Below are 19,900 nucleotides of genomic sequence, written 5' to 3' on the forward strand. Positions count from 1 at the left end.
GAACAACAACTTTATTAGCTCTTGCCGCTAGGCGCAGAAGCGGTAAGGACGAGAGGAGAGGGGACTTGGCGCCCTGATGGCCCGCCGAGGACTGACCCTGCTAACTGGGGAATCGCCCTAGCCAGACGGAAGGTGCAGGGACAAGAATAAACACGGGGGCAACTCAGACGACTCGGGAAGGAGTGAGACGAAAAAGCAAGGACTTTAAGCCGGGCGGGACTCAGGGTGGAGGTGGGGGGGGGGGAGCGGAGCCGGAAGCCGGGAACTACAAGTCCCAGAGGGCCTAGAGGCTAAGTCCCGGATGTGGTGGCCGTGAAGCCTATTGGGACAGGTAGTTTTGCGAAGGACCTAACCCAGAGGTTTGCGAGGTTGGACGTTCTGAGACCTGAGGCGCCGGGAGCGGGAGACATGGAACTGGAGCAGAGAGAGGGGTGAGTGGCTTTGGGGAAAACTACTATTCCCAAAAGGCATTGCGGCTGCATCACGTACAGCCATGTGCACTTTTCCTGGAGGGCGGATGGGGACTGTAGTTCATGCAACTGCTTTCGTTCAGCGGTCTTAGGGACCAGGGTCTGTACTCGGACATTCTGAGGGAGAAAGTTACGACTTTGGAGTTCTGGATCTGAGAGATGACGAGGTTGGAGCCCCGGCCTCCCGAGCTTGAGTGAGGCGATGGGGGTTTGAACTTCCTGGGATCCTCTGGGAGCAAGTCTAGAAGTCTGGACCCCTGGGTCTGAGGGAAGAGGGGCTGGGGGGTCTGGACTCCTGGGTCTGAGGGAGGAGTGCCTGGGGCCTGGACTCCTGGTCTGAGGGAGCAGGGGCTGGGGGTCTGGACTCCTGGGTCTGAGGGAGGAGGGGTCGGGGTCTGGACTCCTGGTCTGAGGAAGGAGAGGGCTGGGGGTCTGGACTCTTGGATCTGAGGGAGGAGGGACTGGGGGTCTGGACTCTCGGGTCTGAGGGAGCAGAAGCTGGGGGCCTGGACTCCTGGTCTGAGGGAGCAGGGGCTGGGGGTCTGGACTCCTGGGTCTGAGGGAGGAGGGACTGGAGGTCTGGACTCCTGGTCTGAGGAAGGAGGGGCTGGGGATCTGGACTCTGGGGTCTGAGGAAACAGAAGCTGGAGGCCTGGACTCTTGGGTCTGAGGGAGGAGGGGCTGGGGGTCTGGACTCCCAGGTCTGAGGGAGGAGGGTCCGGGGGTCTGGACTCCCGGGTCTGAGGGAGGAGGGGCTGGGGGTCTGGATTCCTGGGTCTGAGGGAGGAGGGCCTGGGGCCTGGACTCCTGGTCTGAGGGAGTAGGGGCTAGGGGTGTCTGGACTCCCGGGTCTGAGGGAAGAAGGGCGGCGGTGGGGCGTCTGGACTCTCTGGTCTGAGGGAGGAGGGAGCTGGGCCAGAAGTTCAAGGCCTCTGAACCCCCTGACCTTACAGGACCATGGCAGCTGTGGGCTTTGAAGAGTTCTCGGCGCCACCAGGCTCGGAGTTGGCGCTGCCTCCGCTGTTCGGCGGTCACATCTTGGAGAGTGAGCTGGAGACAGAAGTGGAGTTTGTGTCTGGGGGTCTGGGCGGCTCAGGGCTCCGTGAGCGAGATGAAGAGGAAGAGGCCGCCCGTGGCCAGCATCGGCGCCAGCGGGAACTAAATCGTAGGAAGTACCAGGCGCTAGGGCGGCGCTGCCGGGAGATCGAGCAGGTAGGTGAGTGCGGATTCCCCCATTTTGGGGCCCCCTGGCCAAAATTACCCCTTCCTGGTCTCCGCCTGTCTGCGTGCCAGCCTTCCCCACCTACCGAGGGGGCACGGGGAAGAACCTGCTACCCACATCTCTCCTTGCATTGGGTAGTTGCTGGTAATCACCGCTGTTCCCCGACTGGAGGATCTCTGCCTTCGTGTTCACCTGGCGTTCTCCCAGGGTGTGCCTATCCGTGCCCCAGTTTCCTCCTCCTTTGTGGACCTGGGCCCACTTACTGACCTCATTTCACTTGATTATCTCTACAAAGACCCTATATCAAAAGAAGGTCGCGTTCGGAGGTACTGGGAGTTAGGACTCCACGACGTTTTGAGGGACATCATCCCACCCCTATCGATGGTGTTGGGGCGCTGGGGACGATGGGAGGCTGGTGTCGTGTGAGCCGGAGTAGGGGTCAGGAGGCAGAGCCGGTGGAGAACAAGGATGGACATTCAAGTCCTCTTTGGATGCAGAGCGTACCAAGTTGCTTGGAGCAGGACAGAGGTTTGTGCTGACAGATGGCGGAGAGGATCATGCACGAAGTGGGAGCAGGGCAAGTGCTTGGAGCAGGTCGGCTCCGTGTATGAAAATGTACTCCCCAGAGGCTACACCCCGTGGCCAGCCCCTCCTGCACACCCAGTGACAACTAGGAGGTTCGCAGGGCATAGTCTGTCGCATGGTTGCACATGTGCACATGTGCACGGGTGTGATAGACAGTAGGGGACACATCGGACGTGACACAGACCAGATACTCTACTTCCGGCATGAGGCAGCTGTCGGCCCCACCCCGTCCTCAGCTCACCCCCAGCCTGCTTCCCTCCTCCAGCACCCCTCTTACCTCTTCTCTGGTGACTTCCACCATAGCAGTGACATTTCATCCCTGGCATTGTGTTTACACAGCTCCTCGGTGCACGGGTGGGGACATCAGAGCGACCACGGTCACACGGGAGCACCCACAGGACCTTTCAGGACGTCCCACTGCCCCTACCCGCCCCCACACTCCCCAAGCTGGCAGCGGGACCCTGAGCCCCATTTAACACATGGATCCTGAGCTTCAAAGGGACTCAACTGTTTGCTCAGATGGAGCCGGCACTGGAGTTCCTGCTCGGTCCTCCCCGTCCAGGTGGGCGGTGGCCTGATTCCTCTTTTACAAACACAGGCTCAGCAAGGGTCTAGGTGACTCACCCAAGGGCACGCAGCTGGAAGGGGCAGGCTGGGCTTCCAACCCAGGTCTTTCTGACCCGGGGTAGTACCCGCTCATTCGTGTCCCAGCCTGCACACCTCTCTGCTGGCCCTGACGTCACCACCGCCTGCCTCATCTCCAGCAAGTGGGCCTACGTGGCACCCGTCAGCACTTTCCACAGCAGAAGTCGTGCGGAAAGTCACACATTCAGCAAATACTGATGGGGCACCCCTGCCGCCAGGTTCTGCTCTCAGCATCAGACCGGGCACCAGACCGGGCACAGGCCCGTCCTTTGGAGCTTGGGGTCTGGTGGGGGAGGCAGACGGTGAGCAGGGAAAATGGATAAGCTAGAAGGCGGTGAGGAGTGTTGTAAGGGAAACTGAGGCAGAGAGGAGTGACTGAGGGCACAAGGAGGGCAGAGGATGTTACAGTGTAGCGGGAGGTCCCTGAGGAGGTAACCTCTGAGGCCAGACCTGAGGGAGGGAGGTGTGCAGGCACGTGGGAAGGCCCCCAGGACAGGGGAGGCCAGCCGGGGAGCAGCGGAAGCGAGGGAGAGGGGCAGGGAGGGAGTGGGTGCAGCAGGCCCCGGAGGCCGTGGGGCCAGCTCCCTGGGTCCCCGCTGGGGCTCCGTTCACCGAGAGAGGAAGTGAGCAGAGTCTGGGTGACTTGAGCCTTCTGTCTCCCTGCAGGTGAACGAGCGGGTCCTGAACAGGCTCCATCAGGTGCAGAGGATAACACGGCGACTTCAGCAGGAGCGGAGGTAACCCCTCGCCAGCCCCCTGGGGCCCGTGCCTCTGCCCCCAGCCACTGTTCCCACCCACTCTGGAGCTTCTTGTTGGCTTCGGTCTGCCCAGGCCTTGCGGGGAAGGGGATGAGTGAGGGCCGAGCCAGGGCGGGGAGGCAGGTCCACTCCCTTTAAATGGGGTGCGCAGCAGAACGGATCAGGACAGAGGCCCTCGCGTGGTGTCAGGCAGTTTGCCCTGTGCCTCTCAGCAAGCAGCATCCCTCTCTGAGCCCATTTCCCGTCTCAGCTGAGGTGGGTAATGCCACAATCTCGTGGCTACTGAGGGTTGAACAGGAGCTCAGGGGAGGGGATGAGCCCAACCCAGAGCCTCCCGCCACACGCTGTGTCCCATGTCCCGTGTCTGTGGAATGTGTCCAGCAGCTCAGCCAGTTTTTCCTGGTACCCACCTGACCCACAGGAGGCGCCTGCCCTCACCCACCTGCTTCCCCTGTCTCCTCTGCCTCCTCGCCATTCCTCCTCGCCCCAGTACCCCAGGGCTCGGCCCTGGGTCCCTCCTGTCCACACCTCCACTGTCCAGCACGGTAGCCCCAGGTGGCGACTTAACCCGACTTTGTTAAATTTGAAATCTAACATCGGTCCAAGTAAATCTTAATTCACTGGCATGAAAGAAAGTTCCATTTCTCTGTTCACGTGCTCGGCAGCCACCAGTGGCGATTTTTACCCAAACTGAGATGAAATGAAAACTTCCATCCCGCGGTGGCGCTCGCCACACCATAGCTCAGTATCACATGTGACAACTGACATCGAACCCCAAATAAATGACCTCAAAAAGTCAGTTCCTCTGTGGCTCTCGCCACGTGCCAGGGGCTCCATGATGGCAACAGGTGGCCAGTGGCTACTGTAGCGTGTTGCATGGGAACGGGACGTTTGTGTCCTCATAGAAGGTTCTGTGTGCGCTTCCAGAAAGTCTCAGAGCACCACGGTCCTATGAATCCTGTCTGCAGCTCTTTGAACTCTGTGTCCCTTTGTCAGCCGCCCACTGGACAGTGGCTTCAGGTCCCCTCACACGCACGCGAAGCTAAGACTGACCTCGCTCCCTGCTCCTGATCCGCTCCCCCTCAGAGAACAGACCCTCCCAGCTGCTTCTCTCTCTCACCTCCTCGCCTGATGCACCCTCGGAACAGACCCAGGAGGCCAGCACCCTGGGCCAAGGGACTGGGTTCCTCGCCCCACGGGAGCCGTACTTGCACTGGCCTCCCTGACCCTCCGTAGGCTCCTGCCACATACCCCGACTGAACATTTTCCCCCAGTTGTACCACTAGCCAAGATTCTCTCCTATAGTAAAACCAGGAGAGTTTATGGAAGGGAAGGCTGGTCTTTCTAGTTCAAACATCCGAAGTTCGGGAGGGCGTCTGCACGTGCTAAACTTCCCTTAACCGTACAGATCAGTTGGGGTGATCGTGCTTTCGGAACAGTCCACCTGGAGCTCAGCCCCATGCTTCTCGGAGCATGGCTCCTGGACCAGGGACCTGGGCATCTGTCACAAATCCAGGTTCCAAGGCCTCACCCCAGACCTACTGTGTCAGAAATTCAGGGGGTGGCAAGAAAGCGTTCTAAAATAAGACACGCTACTGTGTAAAAACTACATGGCCATTCCCCCAAATTTAAAAACAATTACTCTACGATGTAGCAACTCCACCTATCTGTAAACCCCCAAGAAGAGTTGAAAAAGGGGTCACTGATGTGTCTGCCCACGATCCTAACAGTACTCACGATACCCCGAAAGCAGAAGCATAGAGGGTCTGTCTGTGGGTGGATGGAGAATGCAGGGTGATCTCCATGGAGGAAGACCACCCACTCTCAGAAAGGGTGCCGCGCCACGAACCGCGAAGACATTGTGCTGAGTGCAGTGGGCCAGTCCCAACAGGACAAACACTGTGTGATAGCACTCCGGTGAAGGCTGACGGTTGCGGAGCCGGACAGGAGAGCGGTGGCTGCTAGAGGCAGGGGTGTGGGGAGCTGTTTAATTTGGGGAGAATGGAGAGTCCTGGAGACAGATGGGGGGGTGGCTGCACAAAGTGTGAATGTGCTTAATCCACCAAGCTGGACACTTGACTATGGTGGCAAATGCCCTGTTAGGTGTATCCTACCACAAATTTTTAAAAATTCTTTTTTCAAAAGTTAAAAAAAAAAAAGGAAAGGCAAGTAGACCAAGTCACTTCTCTGTCCAGAACTCTGCGGGGAGTCCCACCTGAGTCAGATCCAGAATTACCTACAACGCCCAACAAGGAAGGCCCTTTGTCACAGCACACATGCTGCTCCCGCTCAGGGCTTCGGCACTGGCACTGGCTCTTCCTCCCGCCAGAAACGTTTATCTGCCATTCCCTCACCTTCTCAGTGAGGCATCCCCCACCATCTTTTGGAGGTTCCAGCCCTCTTCTGGGTATCCTGTGTCTGCCTGCCCAGCTTGCTGTGTGTTGATTTGCTGACGTCCCCGAGTTCAGTAGGCACAGGGGATTTTGTGTTGTTCCCCCATGTAGCACTAGCATGGAGAACCCCTGTGAGCCCATGGGACACACAGCCAGTGAGACTGGGACACATGGGACATGTGAAGTGCCCTGCCGGGGTGCTGGCCCCCAGGCAGCATTCAGAGCTTATAAAACCCCCAGCGTTCGTAGAAGCAGGCACAGGGGGTAAGCAGAGAAGGTAGTCCCCGCAGGAGGGCTCCACACCCGTCTTTCTCTTGCCCTCCTGTTACTGATAAGGACACTGGCTGACAGCGGAATGTAGGCCAAGCACTAGGAGATGCCCTTCTACCTACCCTGTCACCCAGCCCCACTCAGGGTTGTCCTGAACTGTTGACAGAGCAAGAAACAGGTGCAGAGAGGTCCCCTTGTCTGGCCCAGGGTCCCGCAGGCTGCTCAGATACTTGGCGCCCAGGTCTCAGACGTGGAAGCTCCGAATCTTCTGGGTCTGTGGGTCCAGGGCAACCTTGGATTCAGAGCCAGGGCTGGGCTGTGGGGTGTCCCTTTCCACACCCACCAGACGCTGAGGTTGCAACCCTGGTGGCCCCGGACACAGGTTCCTTATGAGAGTGCTGGACGCTTATGGGGATGACTACCGCGCCAGCCAGCTGACCATCGTCCTTGAGGTGAGTGTGGCCTCAGGGCGGGGGGGGGGGGAGTGGGGGCTGGGCACCAGGACAGAGCCTTCACCTGCTGCCCCTTCTCCCCACCAGGATGAGGGCAGCCAGGGCACAGATGCCCCCACTCCTGGCAATGCTGAAAATGAGCCTCCAGAGAAAGAGGGTCTGTCCCCGCCCCGAAGGACACCTGCACCCCCAGAACCCGGCAGCCCGACCCCCGGTGAGGGGCCCAGCGGACGCAAGAGGCGGCGAGCGCCCCGGGACGGACGCCGAGCGGGAGCCGTGTTGAGTCCAGAGCTGGCCCCGGTGCAGGTGGGACCAGGGCTCCCGGGTTTGGCAACAGTGCTGTGGGGGCTGGGGACCACTGGGGAAAGGAGGTAGGGCTGGAATGGTTGGGGGTGGGTAGGGATGGAGAAAAAGCTGGAAAAAGCCAGGTGAGGGCTGTGGTGGAAAAGGAAGGAGAGAGACCTGGAGGAGGCTTCGGGGAGCAGGAAAGAGGACAATCAGAGGCCACGGGTGGAAGGGAAGGTGGGAGTGCTGGGGTTTTCGCCCAGGTGCACAGAGGAAGCCTGCTCATACCTGCTCCTTCTCTCCCCCAGATTAAGGTTGAGGAAGACTTTGGCTTTGAAGCAGATGAGGCCCTGGACTCCAGCTGGGTTTCTCGGGGGCCAGACAAACTGCTGCCGTACCCCACCCTAGCCAGCCCTCCCTTTGACTGACCCCGAACCCCAATAAACTGACCCCCACAAACGCCTTGGCCGCCATCTACTGTTTCCACCTGTGATCACACACAAGCTCAGATTCTGGGGTTGCTTTTCGCATTTTATTGACTACAGGTGAGGGGCCTCCTCCGTGTCACAAGGCGTGCTCACAAGTTCTTCAGCCACTCCAAGCTGGGGCCCTGGGGATCCTGAGGGTGGCTGGGCACATCAGGCATGTTCCCATCATCCCGGACGGGCACTGTGGGGCAGGAGGGTGGGCCACTGAGACTGGTAGATCTTGGGAGGCTCATAAAGGCTATTCAAAGAGGGAAAGGGAACCCCAGGGAAGAGAGGGGGCACAAAGAAGCAAGAAGATAGAGACCTAGAGGCATGGGAAAGCAGAGAGAGAGACAGAATGACGAAAATCCAGAAAGGAATACAAATGTGGAATGACAACAGAAAGTCAACAAAAGTGTGAAAACAGACAGGAAATGAGTTTTACGGCACATGGACTAATCTCAGAAGAAAAAGCCCACCCCATACTGCAGATTCTCAGACCACGGCAGAGGAAAGACCTGCCCATGACTCTTTCTCTTCCGGCAGGAGGTTACCCCCCAACCCCCACGCCCACTTGGAGCCAGTCCTTGCTCCCACTCACCTGGATAGTTGTAGGGTGTGACCTGGTTGATCATGGCGGCGTATTTGGTGAAGGGGCTGAAAGCCGGCAGAATTATAGCTGTGGAGAGACAGGGGTGAGGCCAGAGGAGGGCGTGGCTTTCAGGCAGGCGTAGGAGGAGAAGGGGCAGAAGCAAAACCTTGGCAAACTATGAGTCAAATACATAGGAGGAGGAGGGGAGCAGGGAGTTCCTGACCCTCCAGGAGACCCCTTGGCATTATGGGATCCCCGTTTATCAGCAGGAGAGGAGATGGGAGCCAGCAATTCAAGGACACATGGGATCTAGAGAGCACGGGGTGGGGGGTGGGGGAGCCATGGGGGTGGTCACAGTATTCAGTGCATGTGCAGAGGGGGTCAGGGAACAGAGGGTGGTGCATGAGGGGAGTGCTTTGGGAATCTTCCAGAAGAATCATGAACTGTTACAAACTGAGGAAGGGAGGGCTGTACAGGGACTAGTCGCTGGGAAATTACAGTCCACCCAGGGTGGGAGCCAGGAGTCTGGGGGGCAGGGGTAGGGGGTAAGAACAATGTTCAAGGCGACGCTGTCCAATAGAATCGTAAGAGCCACACCTTAGTTTTAAGCCTTGTAACAGCCACATTAAAAATAAAGTTGAAAACACATCAATTTTTGAAATGATTTAAGCCGGCATACGGGAAACGTCGTTTCAACGTATGATTGAAAGAAGCGGAGATATCTTGTAAACTTATCACCCTCTCCGCAATCCAGCGTGTCCTTTCCACGAGTGGAGTGTACCAGCTCTATTCCTAGGAGCTGCGTTTCAGGCGCTCAGCGGCCAGGGTGGCCCATGGCTACCGGAAGGGACAACAGCTCTCGAACCTCACCCGTGGCGTGTGGCCCACAGACGGGCCGCGCGGACAAGATCTGGGGGCCCGGGGATGGGCCGCGTCCCCGGCCCCAGCCCAGCGCAGTGACAGCCTGCATCCTAGCGACCTCCCGCACCGGACTGCGCGGGCTGCCCCGATCTAGGACAGCCTGTCCACAGAATCGCGGAGGGATTTTCACAGCACACAGCTTCCTCGGCGCCACCGCCACCCCACGAGCTCCCCACCGAGCGTTGAGGGGGCGAGGGTGAAAGGCGGGGAGCATCTGGACACTTATTTTTGTCGCTCAGGTGGTTTCAGTGCACAGCGGGACTGAGAACCTCTCCTTGGGGAGTTGGGTTGGTGTGCGCAGGGTGGGAAGGAGCGGGCTGGTGAAGGGGTCATAGTATTCGGGATGGGGTGGGCAAGAGGTCGTCGTGGGGGGGCCGACACACGAGGGGGCCACGGAACGTGGATGGAACGCTAGTGGGGAGCGACGGGGCCTTGGGGCACGGTGGGGGCGATGCACGCTCACGCACCGAGGCCCCCGATGGTGAAGGACGCGACCAGCACCGGCTCCTTGGCCCAGGCATCCTTGAGGAAGGTGGCGAGTCCTGCAGGGGCGGGGGAAGAGGGTCACCCCAGCAGGGGACGCCTCCTCTGACCTCTAACCCTCCCGCGCCGCCCCCGCCCTGGAGAAGCCCTATCGTGACCTCGGCGTCCCCCTCCGGCCAGGACCCCACCGCCTCCACGGAGGTTCCGCCGTGCCCCAGTCCCGGCACTACCGGGGCTCCCGGAACCACCGGACCCCGCGCGCCCCCCGGCCGCCCTCACTTACTCCCGGCCATCTTGGTCGCAGCGTCGGCGGCAGCCTCGAGCCAGCGCGCGGAGCACTCTGGGAATTGTGGTTCCTGCGCCAGAGTCTTCGCTCTCCGAGTCTGCGCGAGAGCCCTGGCACGGAACTACGGTCCCGGGCGGGGGCGAGGGCGCGAAGCACTCTGGGAGTTGTGGTCCCCGCGCGCCAGCCTCATCCCGCTGAGTCTGCGCGTGCGCACTGGCGCAAAATAGCTGTCAGGAGCTGTCGCGGAAACGCTGGCGGCGCTTCAGAATTAAACGCCGACCTGTCTCCTCACCTAGGAGTCCAGCCTGAGGTGTGCTCCATCCAAGCCACGGCCCATCCAAGGAATGCAACAGTCTTCATTTTAGAGTTTACTCAGAAAGGCCCGTTTCACAGACGGAGAAACGGAGGCCGGGAGAGGACAGATGACACTATCATTTGCGGTCGCAGCTCAACATCAGTTCGTCCTGGAACCTTTCACTCTCGTCCCAGAGGGTTAGGGGTCGTCTGTGGATCCTCTCAGCGCCACCTGTGACCTCTAGGGTAGCTCACTTTTTTTTGTAACCCAGCTGGTCCGCCTGTCTTTAATTCAGACTGGGAGCTGCGCTAGGGCATTAATAGGGTCTGACGCCTCTCTGTGCCCCCAAAGTAGCGCCGCACAGGGTCTGGTACATAATACGTGCTAGTTTCTAGTCTTTTTTTTTTTTTTTTTAAAGCTTAATTGGTGAACACAACTGGTTATGACTGCCCCTTCTCCCAGGTTTTTCCGCAGCACCATGGGGCTGTGACACAGTCTCCCAGAGGCCCCCACTTCCCTCCTCCCTTCCTTAAACAGAGCTCTGGCTTTGGCTCTCGGACATTGCATTTCCTGAGAAGGGAGAGGACACAGCTGAGCCCTGGCTCCTGCTTCTGCTCCAGCCAAGATCTGCCCGCCATGGCTCTGGTGCTGATCCTCCAGTTCCTGACCCTCTGTGAGCCACCACCCTCTTTCCCTGGGTCTCAGGCTGGTTGGGGTGCAAAGAGACAGGCTCTGGGGACCTGGACACCCTGAGTAGGGAGGGGGAAAGGAAGACGGCTACTGACTCTCCCTGGGGCAGGTGCACCGTGGTCAGGCAGCACAAGCTGAAGGTTTGGAATTCTAGACCGGAATAAGGGGATAGGACCTAGATCCTTGGGTCCTATCAAGGAAGGACACGAGGGTCCTGAATTCCTGTTCCTGGACAAGGAGAGTGGGGGCAGCATTTTCTGGGTGTTGAGGCAGGAGGGTGCTAAGGACCTGAACTCCTGGGGATAGCAAGTAGAGTCCGAGATTTCAGAGCAGGAAGAGATGGAGCCAGAACACCTGGGTCTCTGGGAAAGGAGGGAGCTGGTGACCCAGACTCCTGATGCCCAGGGAGAAGACACTGTGGGCTCCAATTATTGCCTCCTGGAAAAGGGGGATTCCAGAGGTCTGAACACTGGGTGTAGAGGCAAGTGGGGGCTGGGGCCAGACTTCAGGCTTCTGAAGTAGGTGGGGATTATGAGCCTTGAGTTAGAGCTACTGAGAGAGGACATATGGGTTAGATTCCTGTTTCCCAGAGGAAGGATTTAGATTCCTGAGTTTGCAGTGAGGTAGGACTGGGAGAAGCCTAGCTCTCTGAAAAGACTCAGCCCCTCCACCTTCTACAGGGCCTCTGTGTCATGGAGACGTCACTCCAGCTGGTGAGTAATATCGTCCATCCACTCACCTGCAAGCTGCTAGAAACCCATTTCCAGTTACTCACATTTTATTTTGGTGCTCAGCGTCCCCTCAGGTTTCCATATTTCCCTCCCTCTCCTCTCTTCTTTCATCTTTTCCTTCCCTCCCCTCCTTCCTTTCTTTCCTTCTTATCTCCCTTTAGTGACCAGCATAGGTGGGTAGAGAAGACCATGAACTTTGGAGCTAAAGAGACCTAAGCTGGAACCCCACTTTCACCATGTTATTCATTTAAAATTTTGAATGAACCACTGCTTGCTACTCAGTTTCCTTCTCTATGAAATGGGCTGTTGTGAGGATTTAATAAAACCACCCACGTGTACGGGGCGCCGGGCTGGCTCAGTCCGTGCAGCATGTGACTCTTGATCTTGGGGTTGTGAGTTTGAGCCCCATGTTGGGTGTAGAGATTACTTAAAAAATAAAGGTATTTAATGAATTTTTTAAAATCACATGTGTAAAACCCTTGACTCAAAGCTTGGCACAGTGTGGGGCTCAAGAAATAGGACCTCTGGCAATGCCAATTATTCCTCCATTTGGAAGCCCATTTCCACCAGAGTAGGATCATTCAACCGGAAAGAGCCTTGAGTTTCTTTCCAGGTCTTCTGACTGGTGAGATCTCTGTCTCTCAAACCTCCCCACTACACCACAACTTCAAATAAAAATCTCCTGGAAAACCACTGATACCTTAGCTATCAATTTATTTTATTTTTAAAAAGATTTTATTTATTTGTTTGACAGACAGAGATCACAAGTAGGCAGAGAGGCAAGCAGGGGAGTGGGGTGGGGGAAGCAGACTCCCCACTGAGCAAAGAGCCCGATGCAGGACTTGATCCCAGGACCCAAGGATCATGACCTGAGCCAAAGGCAGAGGCTTTAACCCACTGAGCCACCCAGGCACCCCAGCTATCAATTTATTTTAAATTATTATTTTTAAATGCTAAAGCTAACATATATTCATGGTTTAGAACATGATTCCCAAAGGACATATAACCTCCCTCTTCCCCTTCCTCATCTTCCTTAAATAAGCTCTGAATCCTTACAAGAAATTTCCATGCATTCAGACGCATACATATATTTATATCCTCCCTTGTTTTCTTGCCAAGACAAATGATATTTCATGACACATTGTTCTGCACATTTTCCACTTTACAATCTCTCTTGGAGATGTGGCCATATCGTTATAATTAACTGCATGGTTTTTTTAAAAAAGATTTTTATTTATTTATTTGACAGATAGAGATCACAAGTAGGCAGAGAGGCAGGCAGAGAGAGAGGAGGAAGCAGGCTCTCTGCTGAGCAGAGAGCCCCATGCTGGGCTCAATCCCAGGACCCTGGGATCATGACCTGAGCAGAAGGCAGAGGCTTTAAACCACTGAGCCACCCAGGTGCCCCTAACTGCATGTTTTTAACAGCTACGGAACATTTGCCACTGTGTAGCTGGGGTCTAGTTGGCCCTCTTCATGCATAGTTAGGTTGTTTCCAATGTCCTTCCCGAGCCCCACCCCAGTCAGCACCTCCGTGAGTACTCCAGTATGAGCTTTCTGTGCCGGTGTACGTACCGTTGTCTAGCATGAAATGGTGGAATCATGAGGGTATGCCCTTAGTGTATTTAGACAGAAAGGAATAAACCGCTTTCTCAAAAGGTACACTCAAGTGTACCTACATACCTGTTTCACTGTGTCTTCACCCAAATAGAATATAAACCATTATTTTAAGTTTTGACAACCCGATAGGTAAAAAAACCCTGTTGTTTTAATTTTTTTTAATAATTGCTAGTAACATTAAGCAACTTCCCCCCCCTCCCCGTGTGTTTTCATCTATTGGACTTCCTCTTCTGTGCCCTGCCTGATTCATGTGTTTTGTCCAATTTTCAACTCGGCTGGGTTTGCGATTTCTTTCTATACTCTTAATCTATGTGATGAATGAATGAGTCCTTTCTGCCTGTGATGTTGCTTGCCGTCTAGCTCCATTTGTCTATTCTCCTACACAACTTTAAAATTTCGCAGTCATCAAATTAACCTTGTCTCTTCTGAATCTTTTGTTTTATATTTTAAGATCGCTTTCTCCATCCCCAGGATGAATGCACTTTCTGTATTTTCTTCTAATACTTTTACAGTAAAATAAAACAATATAGGTCTTTAATTAACCTGGAATTGGTTTTGGGGAATTTGGTCTGAAATTGGTCTGCGGTAGGGCTATACCTTCTTTTTTATTTTATTTTTTTCTCATATAGATAGCAAGTTTTGGCAACTACTGAAATATGTTGACTATGTCACAAATAGTCTGAAGAGCATTTAAAATTACAGATTTCTGGGACCCGATCCCTTAACACTATGTTTCAAAACCATGGAGTAAAACTCGGCAGTTGCCCAGCTATGCTCATTTGCAGCGAGGGCTGCCAATCCCTGACTGGGGTCCACCATCTCCCTTATTTTAGAAGCAGGAAACTAAGGATGAGAAAGAGGAAGGGGCTGCCCCAGGTGATTCTCTTCCCACCCCATCTTCTCAGGCTCCCAGGAAGCCCAGGGACCCAGCAGCCCTGTTAATTCAGTCCCCCCAGCCTTATCCCTCAAGCCATCGCTGGGGGCTCAGCCTGCGGCAATTGTAACCCCTGGGGTCAATGTGACCTTGAGGTGCCGGGCACCTCAACCTGCCTGGAGGTTTGCACTCTTCAAGTCTGGGGACATCACCCCTGTGCTGTACCGGGATGTGTCCATGGAGCTGGCAGAGTTTTTCCTGGAGGAGGTGACCCCAGCCCAGGGGGGCAGTTACCACTGCTGCTACAGGAATCTAGGCTGGAATCTGGGTGTCTGGTCTCACCCCAGCGATACACTGGAACTGCTGGTCACAGGTGAGGTCCTGGCAAGGGTGGGGGCGGCGGGAAGAAGGGACTTTGGGGTGTGATGAGGGATGGAGAAGGAGGGACGGAGAAATACAGGGAGAGATACAGTGAAAGAGACATACGGAGACAGACTTGTACAAGGACCCAGAGCAACAAGATCTATAAGGGAGAGAGAGAGAACTGGAGAAAGGGGTGATCCTTAACCAGGGGCCTGTGCTCCCCAGGTGACCTTTCTGGCAATATCTGGGAACACTGTTTGGTTGTCACTACCACCAGAGATGCTGCAAAATATCCAACAATGCACAGGACAGTCCCCATCCCCACCCCCTACAACAAAGAATTATCCAGATTTGAGCGCTGAGGTTAGGAAGCCTTGGGAGAAACCCAGAACACCAGAAGAAGCAATTCCAGAGGCTGCCTCTGAGATCCAGGGTAGTGAAACACACAGGACTCGACACAGGAAGAGAATTTTGGTGAGGCTCAGGCCAAGAGAGAAAAGGGGACATCCAGGGAGAGAGAGACAGAGCTGCAGAGAAAGGTGCACTTGGGGACAAGACACACAGGGAACCACGGACAAGGATGCAAAGGGCACAGACACCGACAGGGAGGCAGAGACACTGTGGGAGACAGTGGCAGAGATAAAGAGAGACACGATGTGGGGGAGGTAGTGCAGAGTGAGGTACAGGTTAGGGGGCCGGTGACGGGACTGGGGAGAGAGGGCAGGAGAGAGGGCATGAGGAGGGAGGTGGAGGACAGGGCGCGGGAGGAGGGGCGGGAGCGAAGAGGGGCGAAGGTCCCGCGGCGTAGGGCCACGCCAGCGCTCGTCCCGGTCCGTGCCCCTCGCAGACCAGCTACCGCCCCCGTCGCTGGTGGCGCTGCCCGGGCCGGTGGTGGCGCCCGGAGCCAACGTGAGCCTGCGCTGCGCCGGCCGCCTGCGGGGCATGAGCTTCGCCCTGTACCGCGCGGACGAGGCGGCGCCGCTGCAGTACCGCGACTCTGCAGAGCCCTGGGCCGACTTCCCGCTGCCCGGCGCCCGCGCGCCCGGCACCTACAGCTGCTACTACCACACGCCGTCCTCCCCGTACGTGCTGTCGCTGCGCAGCGAGCCGCTAGTCATCCGCGCCGACCACGGTGAGAGCGGCGCACCACGTCCCGGCCCGACCCCTGCTCCCCAGCCCGGGGGTCCAAGCCCCAGCCTCTCTCCCTGCTTCCCAACCTGGGGGTTAGGACCCTACCCCCTCCTCCCCAAATCCAGGAGTCCAGGACCCCTGACCCTATCCACTACAACTTTGAGACTGGGAGCTGTGTCCCCAGTCTCACCCTGGAGGCTGGAGACCGAGAGGGCGGGCCCCGACCGTGGGTTCCGGAGCCAAGGCCTCTCTCCCTTGCTGTCCTGCAGGCTCAGGCTCCTTGGACTACACGCAGGGCAACCTCCTCCGTCTGGGGCTGGCCGGCCTGGTGCTCATCTCTCTGGGCACACTGATTATTCTTGACTGGCGCAGCCAGAACCATGCCCCAGGTGTCAGGCCCTGAGCCCCAGAGGACTAGATACAGATGGCTGCAGTGTGAGAAGACCTCCCAGAGACCAGGATTCCTGGGGTTGGACTGGCCCTCCCAAGAGCTCCACAGTCCCCCTGTGCCCAGCTTCTGGGTCATAATAAGCTTCCTACAGTGTGTTCTAGCTCCCTTCTGGGTCATTCCTCTAGTAGGTCAGTGGAAGGCTCTATCCGGCTTCCTGGATACAAGGGTTCGATTCCCAGTGCCAGCCACTGCTCACTCACTGGATTATTAAGAAAGAGACCTTTCCCAAGTCTCATTTGCACTGATTGTAAAATGGGCTCGCTGATAATACCCACTTCTTAATCTTGTTGTAGGATAAAGTGGGCAATACATGCAAAGCCCTTGAAAGTGACTGGCCTATAGTAAATGCTCAATAAATATTAGCTATCCTGTATCTGCGGTTTCATCTGGGCTGGAATGAAGTTAGCTTTTTTTCTCCCCCTCCACTGCACATGAAAAACTGATCCTTTAAGTAATTCACTGCCACTTCCTTCATGACATCATCACAAACCTCTTCCAAACCCCTTCTCAGACCTTCCCCAAAGGTAGACCGAGATCAGATCAAGGAAAATTTCTTCCCTATTTAAAGCTTCATTTGCATGCAGTGCAGGCTGTTTTCTGAAGTGATTAAGTGGAGTCCATTGTCAAGGCAACAGCAAGGGCAGTGTGTGCCCTAGAGCTCAGACCTGGACACTTACACCTGATGCCTAGCCTGCTTCCCACGGCTCTTGGTGGCCTCCACAGTTGTAAAGATAATGCAAACCCTTCCCCCCTGCAGCCTGTTTGCTCTCCCCTCCTGCCTCTCTCTCTGGAAGGCCTGACTACATTCAGTCTCTCCAGAGTTTATTAATTTAACTTCTGTTTTAATCTTGGTAACTCAGATGCCTTTATCATCCTCATACACACATTTTCTGTCACTAAGCACCTCTTACTGTTCCTTTCTTGCTTTATACCTAATTTTGATGGAGCACACATCCTCTTCTTCTGTTACTAAATTTTCCACCGTCCTCTCCTCCTCTCCCCACTTTATGAAGGAGAGGATGCCTTCCATTTTTTGGAAAGTCCCTCCAGGGGGATGGAATAGCCTTGAGCAATCTACAGACCCTCCTGAGTTTTTATCCCTGAAAGAGGAGGGGGAGTATCTACAATGTTGGTTGGAGATAACCAAACAAGATAACTTCTCCCCAACATGTCAGAGAGAGATCAGAAGAGCTCAGGTCAGCAGTTTTAACCTATCCTACCTACCGCCCTTTTGGGGAGACATGAGCAGGAAGCAATGCTTACATCACAGCCCGGTACACAGATCCATTTACATCTATGAACTAGAGTTCGAGTTCTATGAAGCCATATTCAAATATTATTTTATTATAATCCACTTTATTAAAAATTCTGATCACGATTCCCTTCACTGATGGAGCAGCTCCCTAACACCCATGACGAGACACGATTTGAGGAAATTGAGCAATATTTGTTGGTGTTCTTTGGTTACAGAAACTGATCTCTGGACTTGTGTAAAGACTGGGAAATTCAAAATACAGCTAAAGAGCATAAAACGGTGCTGTTTCAACACCCAGTTCTCCTGGTGGCTGAGATTTGGGTACTGCAATGAAGCAGAACTGAAATTTGAAGTCAGATTAGCTGCCTGGGTCCACTGACTTGCTGAAGGGATGGGAGGAGAGACTGGAAGCAGGTTCTCTGGGTCCGTACTGAGTCCCAATGCGGGACTCCTGCGAAGCATATCCTGGGTTATCTCCCCGTGGACTGGATGTGCATGTGGGAAATCAAGGGGGAAGCAGGGACCCAGTGTCACAGGAGGGACCCAGACCTGGATGGGGCTGCAAAGGCATCAAATCCAGGTTCCTCGTTCTACAGATGGGCAGTGGCGGCATGGAAGGGTGGCATGAAGCCCCCGACAGTCACATGACAGTCACACGGGAAGTCAGTAGCCCATGAGGGAGGCTCCCCATAAGCTCCTACTTCAGCTCCCAGCATCCGTTCATTCTCCGGTTCCTTCGCTATCCAACCACTCCCCCCACTCACTGTCATTCACTATTCTCATCCTTGTGTGGTTCTGTCCCCAACCATTCATCCCCTTTCCTCTTGCTCTTTTTAAGATTTTATTCATTTATTTGACAGAGAAAGAGACACAGCCAAGAGAGGGGAACACCAGCAGGGGGAGTGGGAAGGGCAGAAGCAGGCTCCCAACAGAGCAGGCAGCCTGATGGATGGACGCATGGGCCGGGGTCGATCCCAGGACCCTGGGATCATGACCTGAGCCAGAAGGCAGCCGCTTATCGACTAAGCCCCGCAGGCGCCCCTCCTCTTGCTCTTATTTGAATATATACCCTTCCTTTTGCCCTTACGTATCATCCCTTCATTCTTACATTCATTCATTCCTCCCTTTATTAACTAGTTTGTCAATTTATGAATCCACTGACCTATTTATACTTATTCAGTATCCATCGACCAACCTATGCATTTATTTATCCAACGAGCCTGAAGATTTCTTCTTCAGTGGGCAGAGGGGGAGGGGAAGTTGGAAAACTTAATAACAACAGAAGAGGATATGTGCTCCACCGAATATAGGCATAAATCAGGAAAGTAACACATGAGTGTTGAGTGGTGAGAAGTGCTCTGAGGTGGAAAATGTGTGTATGAAGATGAGAAAGGAATCAAGGCTAGCCAGATGAAAAATATAATATTATTGACAGATAATATTGATAGAATATTATTTTTATTTTTAAAGATTTATTTATTTAAATATATTATTCATTTGTTTGAGAGAGAGAGAGAAGCAGCACACGTAGTGGGGGGAGCTGCACAGGGAGAGGGAGAAGCAGGCCTCCCGCTGAGCAGGGAGCCCAATATGGGGCTCGATCCCAGAACCCTGGGATTATGACCTGAGCCCAAGGCAGACGCTTAACCAACTGAGCCACCCAGGCGTCCCTATTCATTTATTTTAGAGAGAGAGAGAGAGAGCACATGAGAGCATGGTGAGGGGCAGAGGAAGAGGGAGAGAAAATCCTCAAGCAGACTCCCCTCTGGGCATGGAGACTGATGTGGGGTTTCATCCCAGGACCCTGAGATCACAGCCTGAGCAGAAACCAAGAGTCGGCTGCCCCACCTGCTGAGCCACCCAGGTGACCCGGTCACTTCCACTTTTGAAAGAGGAAGAGAAAGGGGAATATTATCACATTTAACTATTGCAAAGAAATTTACTGTTGTTGAGGCAGTGGTTCCTCTTTTTCTTTCTTTTTTTTTTAAAGATTTATTTATTTTAGAGAGGGGGAGGGGCAGGGAGAGAGGGAGAGACTCTCAAGCAGACTCCCACTGAGTGCGGAGAGCCCCATGTGGGGCTTGATCCTACAACAACCCTGAGATCCCAACCTGAGCCTGAACCAAGAGTCGGATGCCTTCCTGACCGCACCACCCAGGTGCCCCCAGGCCGTGATTCCTTTATTTGTCACCCACAAATGCTCATCACTCCCAGGGTGCTCATAAGGCCCTTGTGACAGACCTGGTACCAGCTCTCCTTTCTATGCACTCACGCCTGTGCCAGCACGCCCCTCCTTCTGGTCTCAGACTGGATGCTGTCTCCACTGCAGACTGCTACCGGGCCCAAGTGTGTTCCCACAGAGCCCTATCGGACCCGAACTGAATAGCTGCACTGTATTTGGATCCTCTCTCCCAGACGAGACCACAGGTCCTCCCAAGAGGGACCAGGTGTGTCTGGGGCCTCGCAGTGTGGCCTGAGGAGCTCAGCATGCTGCAGGTGACCCGAGGGAGCTCCGTACCTTTGGCCTTGTGCCTTGGGCAGAATGAGGTCCCCCACCACCCCCACACAGGTGTCCCAATTCCTGGAACCTGGGAAAATGTTGTAGTGGCCAAAGGGCCCTCACAGGTGTGATGAAATACAGCATCATGAGGTGGCGGTGGG

The 19,900-nt window shown here is 55.1% G+C and overlaps 3 protein-coding genes across 6 annotated transcripts; 2 read left to right on the forward strand and 1 right to left on the reverse strand.

Moving 5' to 3' along the window:
* The first annotated feature begins 52 nt into the window (after nt 1–52).
* TFPT (TCF3 fusion partner) lies at nt 53–7,542 on the forward strand. 2 transcript variants are annotated; one of them, XM_044256641.1, is made up of 6 exons: nt 53–431; nt 1,424–1,682; nt 3,589–3,659; nt 6,726–6,795; nt 6,883–7,101; nt 7,389–7,542. In XM_044256641.1, the coding sequence occupies exons 1-6, from the start codon at nt 409–411 to the stop codon at nt 7,506–7,508; spliced, it is 762 nt and encodes a 253-aa protein (XP_044112576.1). In that variant the 5' UTR covers nt 53–408; the 3' UTR covers nt 7,509–7,542. The 2 variants fall into 2 exon arrangements, with proteins under 2 accessions (XP_044112576.1, XP_044112577.1); XM_044256642.1 differs by lacking the exon at nt 53–431 and adding an exon at nt 510–637.
* Nucleotides 7,543–7,593: 51 nt separating this feature from the next.
* On the reverse strand, nt 7,594–9,934 carry NDUFA3 (NADH:ubiquinone oxidoreductase subunit A3). The gene is made up of 4 exons (XM_044256645.1): nt 9,827–9,934; nt 9,528–9,602; nt 8,149–8,226; nt 7,594–7,749 (listed from the first exon to the last, which is right to left on the reverse strand). The coding sequence occupies exons 1-4, from the start codon at nt 9,834–9,836 to the stop codon at nt 7,658–7,660; spliced, it is 255 nt and encodes an 84-aa protein (XP_044112580.1). The 5' UTR covers nt 9,837–9,934; the 3' UTR covers nt 7,594–7,657.
* A 690-nt stretch (nt 9,935–10,624) lies between these two features.
* On the forward strand, nt 10,625–16,858 carry OSCAR (osteoclast associated Ig-like receptor). Of its 3 annotated transcripts, none has more exons than XM_044256638.1 (5): nt 10,625–10,797; nt 11,495–11,527; nt 14,071–14,412; nt 15,250–15,534; nt 15,809–16,858. In XM_044256638.1, the coding sequence occupies exons 1-5, from the start codon at nt 10,761–10,763 to the stop codon at nt 15,934–15,936; spliced, it is 825 nt and encodes a 274-aa protein (XP_044112573.1). In that variant the 5' UTR covers nt 10,625–10,760; the 3' UTR covers nt 15,937–16,858. The 3 variants fall into 3 exon arrangements, with proteins under 3 accessions (XP_044112573.1, XP_044112574.1, XP_044112575.1); XM_044256639.1 differs by having other exon boundaries at nt 14,113–14,412; XM_044256640.1 differs by lacking the exon at nt 11,495–11,527 and having other exon boundaries at nt 14,113–14,412.
* The last annotated feature ends 3,042 nt before the right edge of the window (nt 16,859–19,900 follow it).

This window comes from Neovison vison, chromosome 7 (genome assembly GCF_020171115.1).
Source record: "Neovison vison isolate M4711 chromosome 7, ASM_NN_V1, whole genome shotgun sequence".
Lineage (NCBI taxonomy): Eukaryota > Metazoa > Chordata > Mammalia > Carnivora > Mustelidae > Neogale > Neogale vison.

Coding starts and splice junctions, on each gene's coding strand:
- TFPT (XM_044256641.1), top strand. CDS start 409: ATGGAACTGGAGCAGAGAGAGGG. Junction 432..1,423: donor GAACTGGAGCAGAGAGAGGG/GTGAGTGGCTTT, acceptor CTGACCTTACAG/GACCATGGCAGCTGTGGGCT. Junction 3,660..6,725: donor CGACTTCAGCAGGAGCGGAG/GTAACCCCTCGC, acceptor CCCCGGACACAG/GTTCCTTATGAGAGTGCTGG.
- NDUFA3 (XM_044256645.1), bottom strand. Junction 8,227..9,527: donor CTTCACCATCGGGGGCCTCG/GTGCGTGAGCGT, acceptor GTCTCTCCACAG/CTATAATTCTGCCGGCTTTC. Junction 7,750..8,148: donor CACACCCTACAACTATCCAG/GTGAGTGGGAGC, acceptor CCTGCCCCACAG/TGCCCGTCCGGGATGATGGG.
- OSCAR (XM_044256638.1), top strand. CDS start 10,761: ATGGCTCTGGTGCTGATCCTCCAGTTCCTGACCCTCT. Junction 10,798..11,494: donor CCTCCAGTTCCTGACCCTCT/GTGAGCCACCAC, acceptor CACCTTCTACAG/GGCCTCTGTGTCATGGAGAC. Junction 15,535..15,808: donor AGTCATCCGCGCCGACCACG/GTGAGAGCGGCG, acceptor CTGCAGGCTCAG/GCTCCTTGGACTACACGCAG.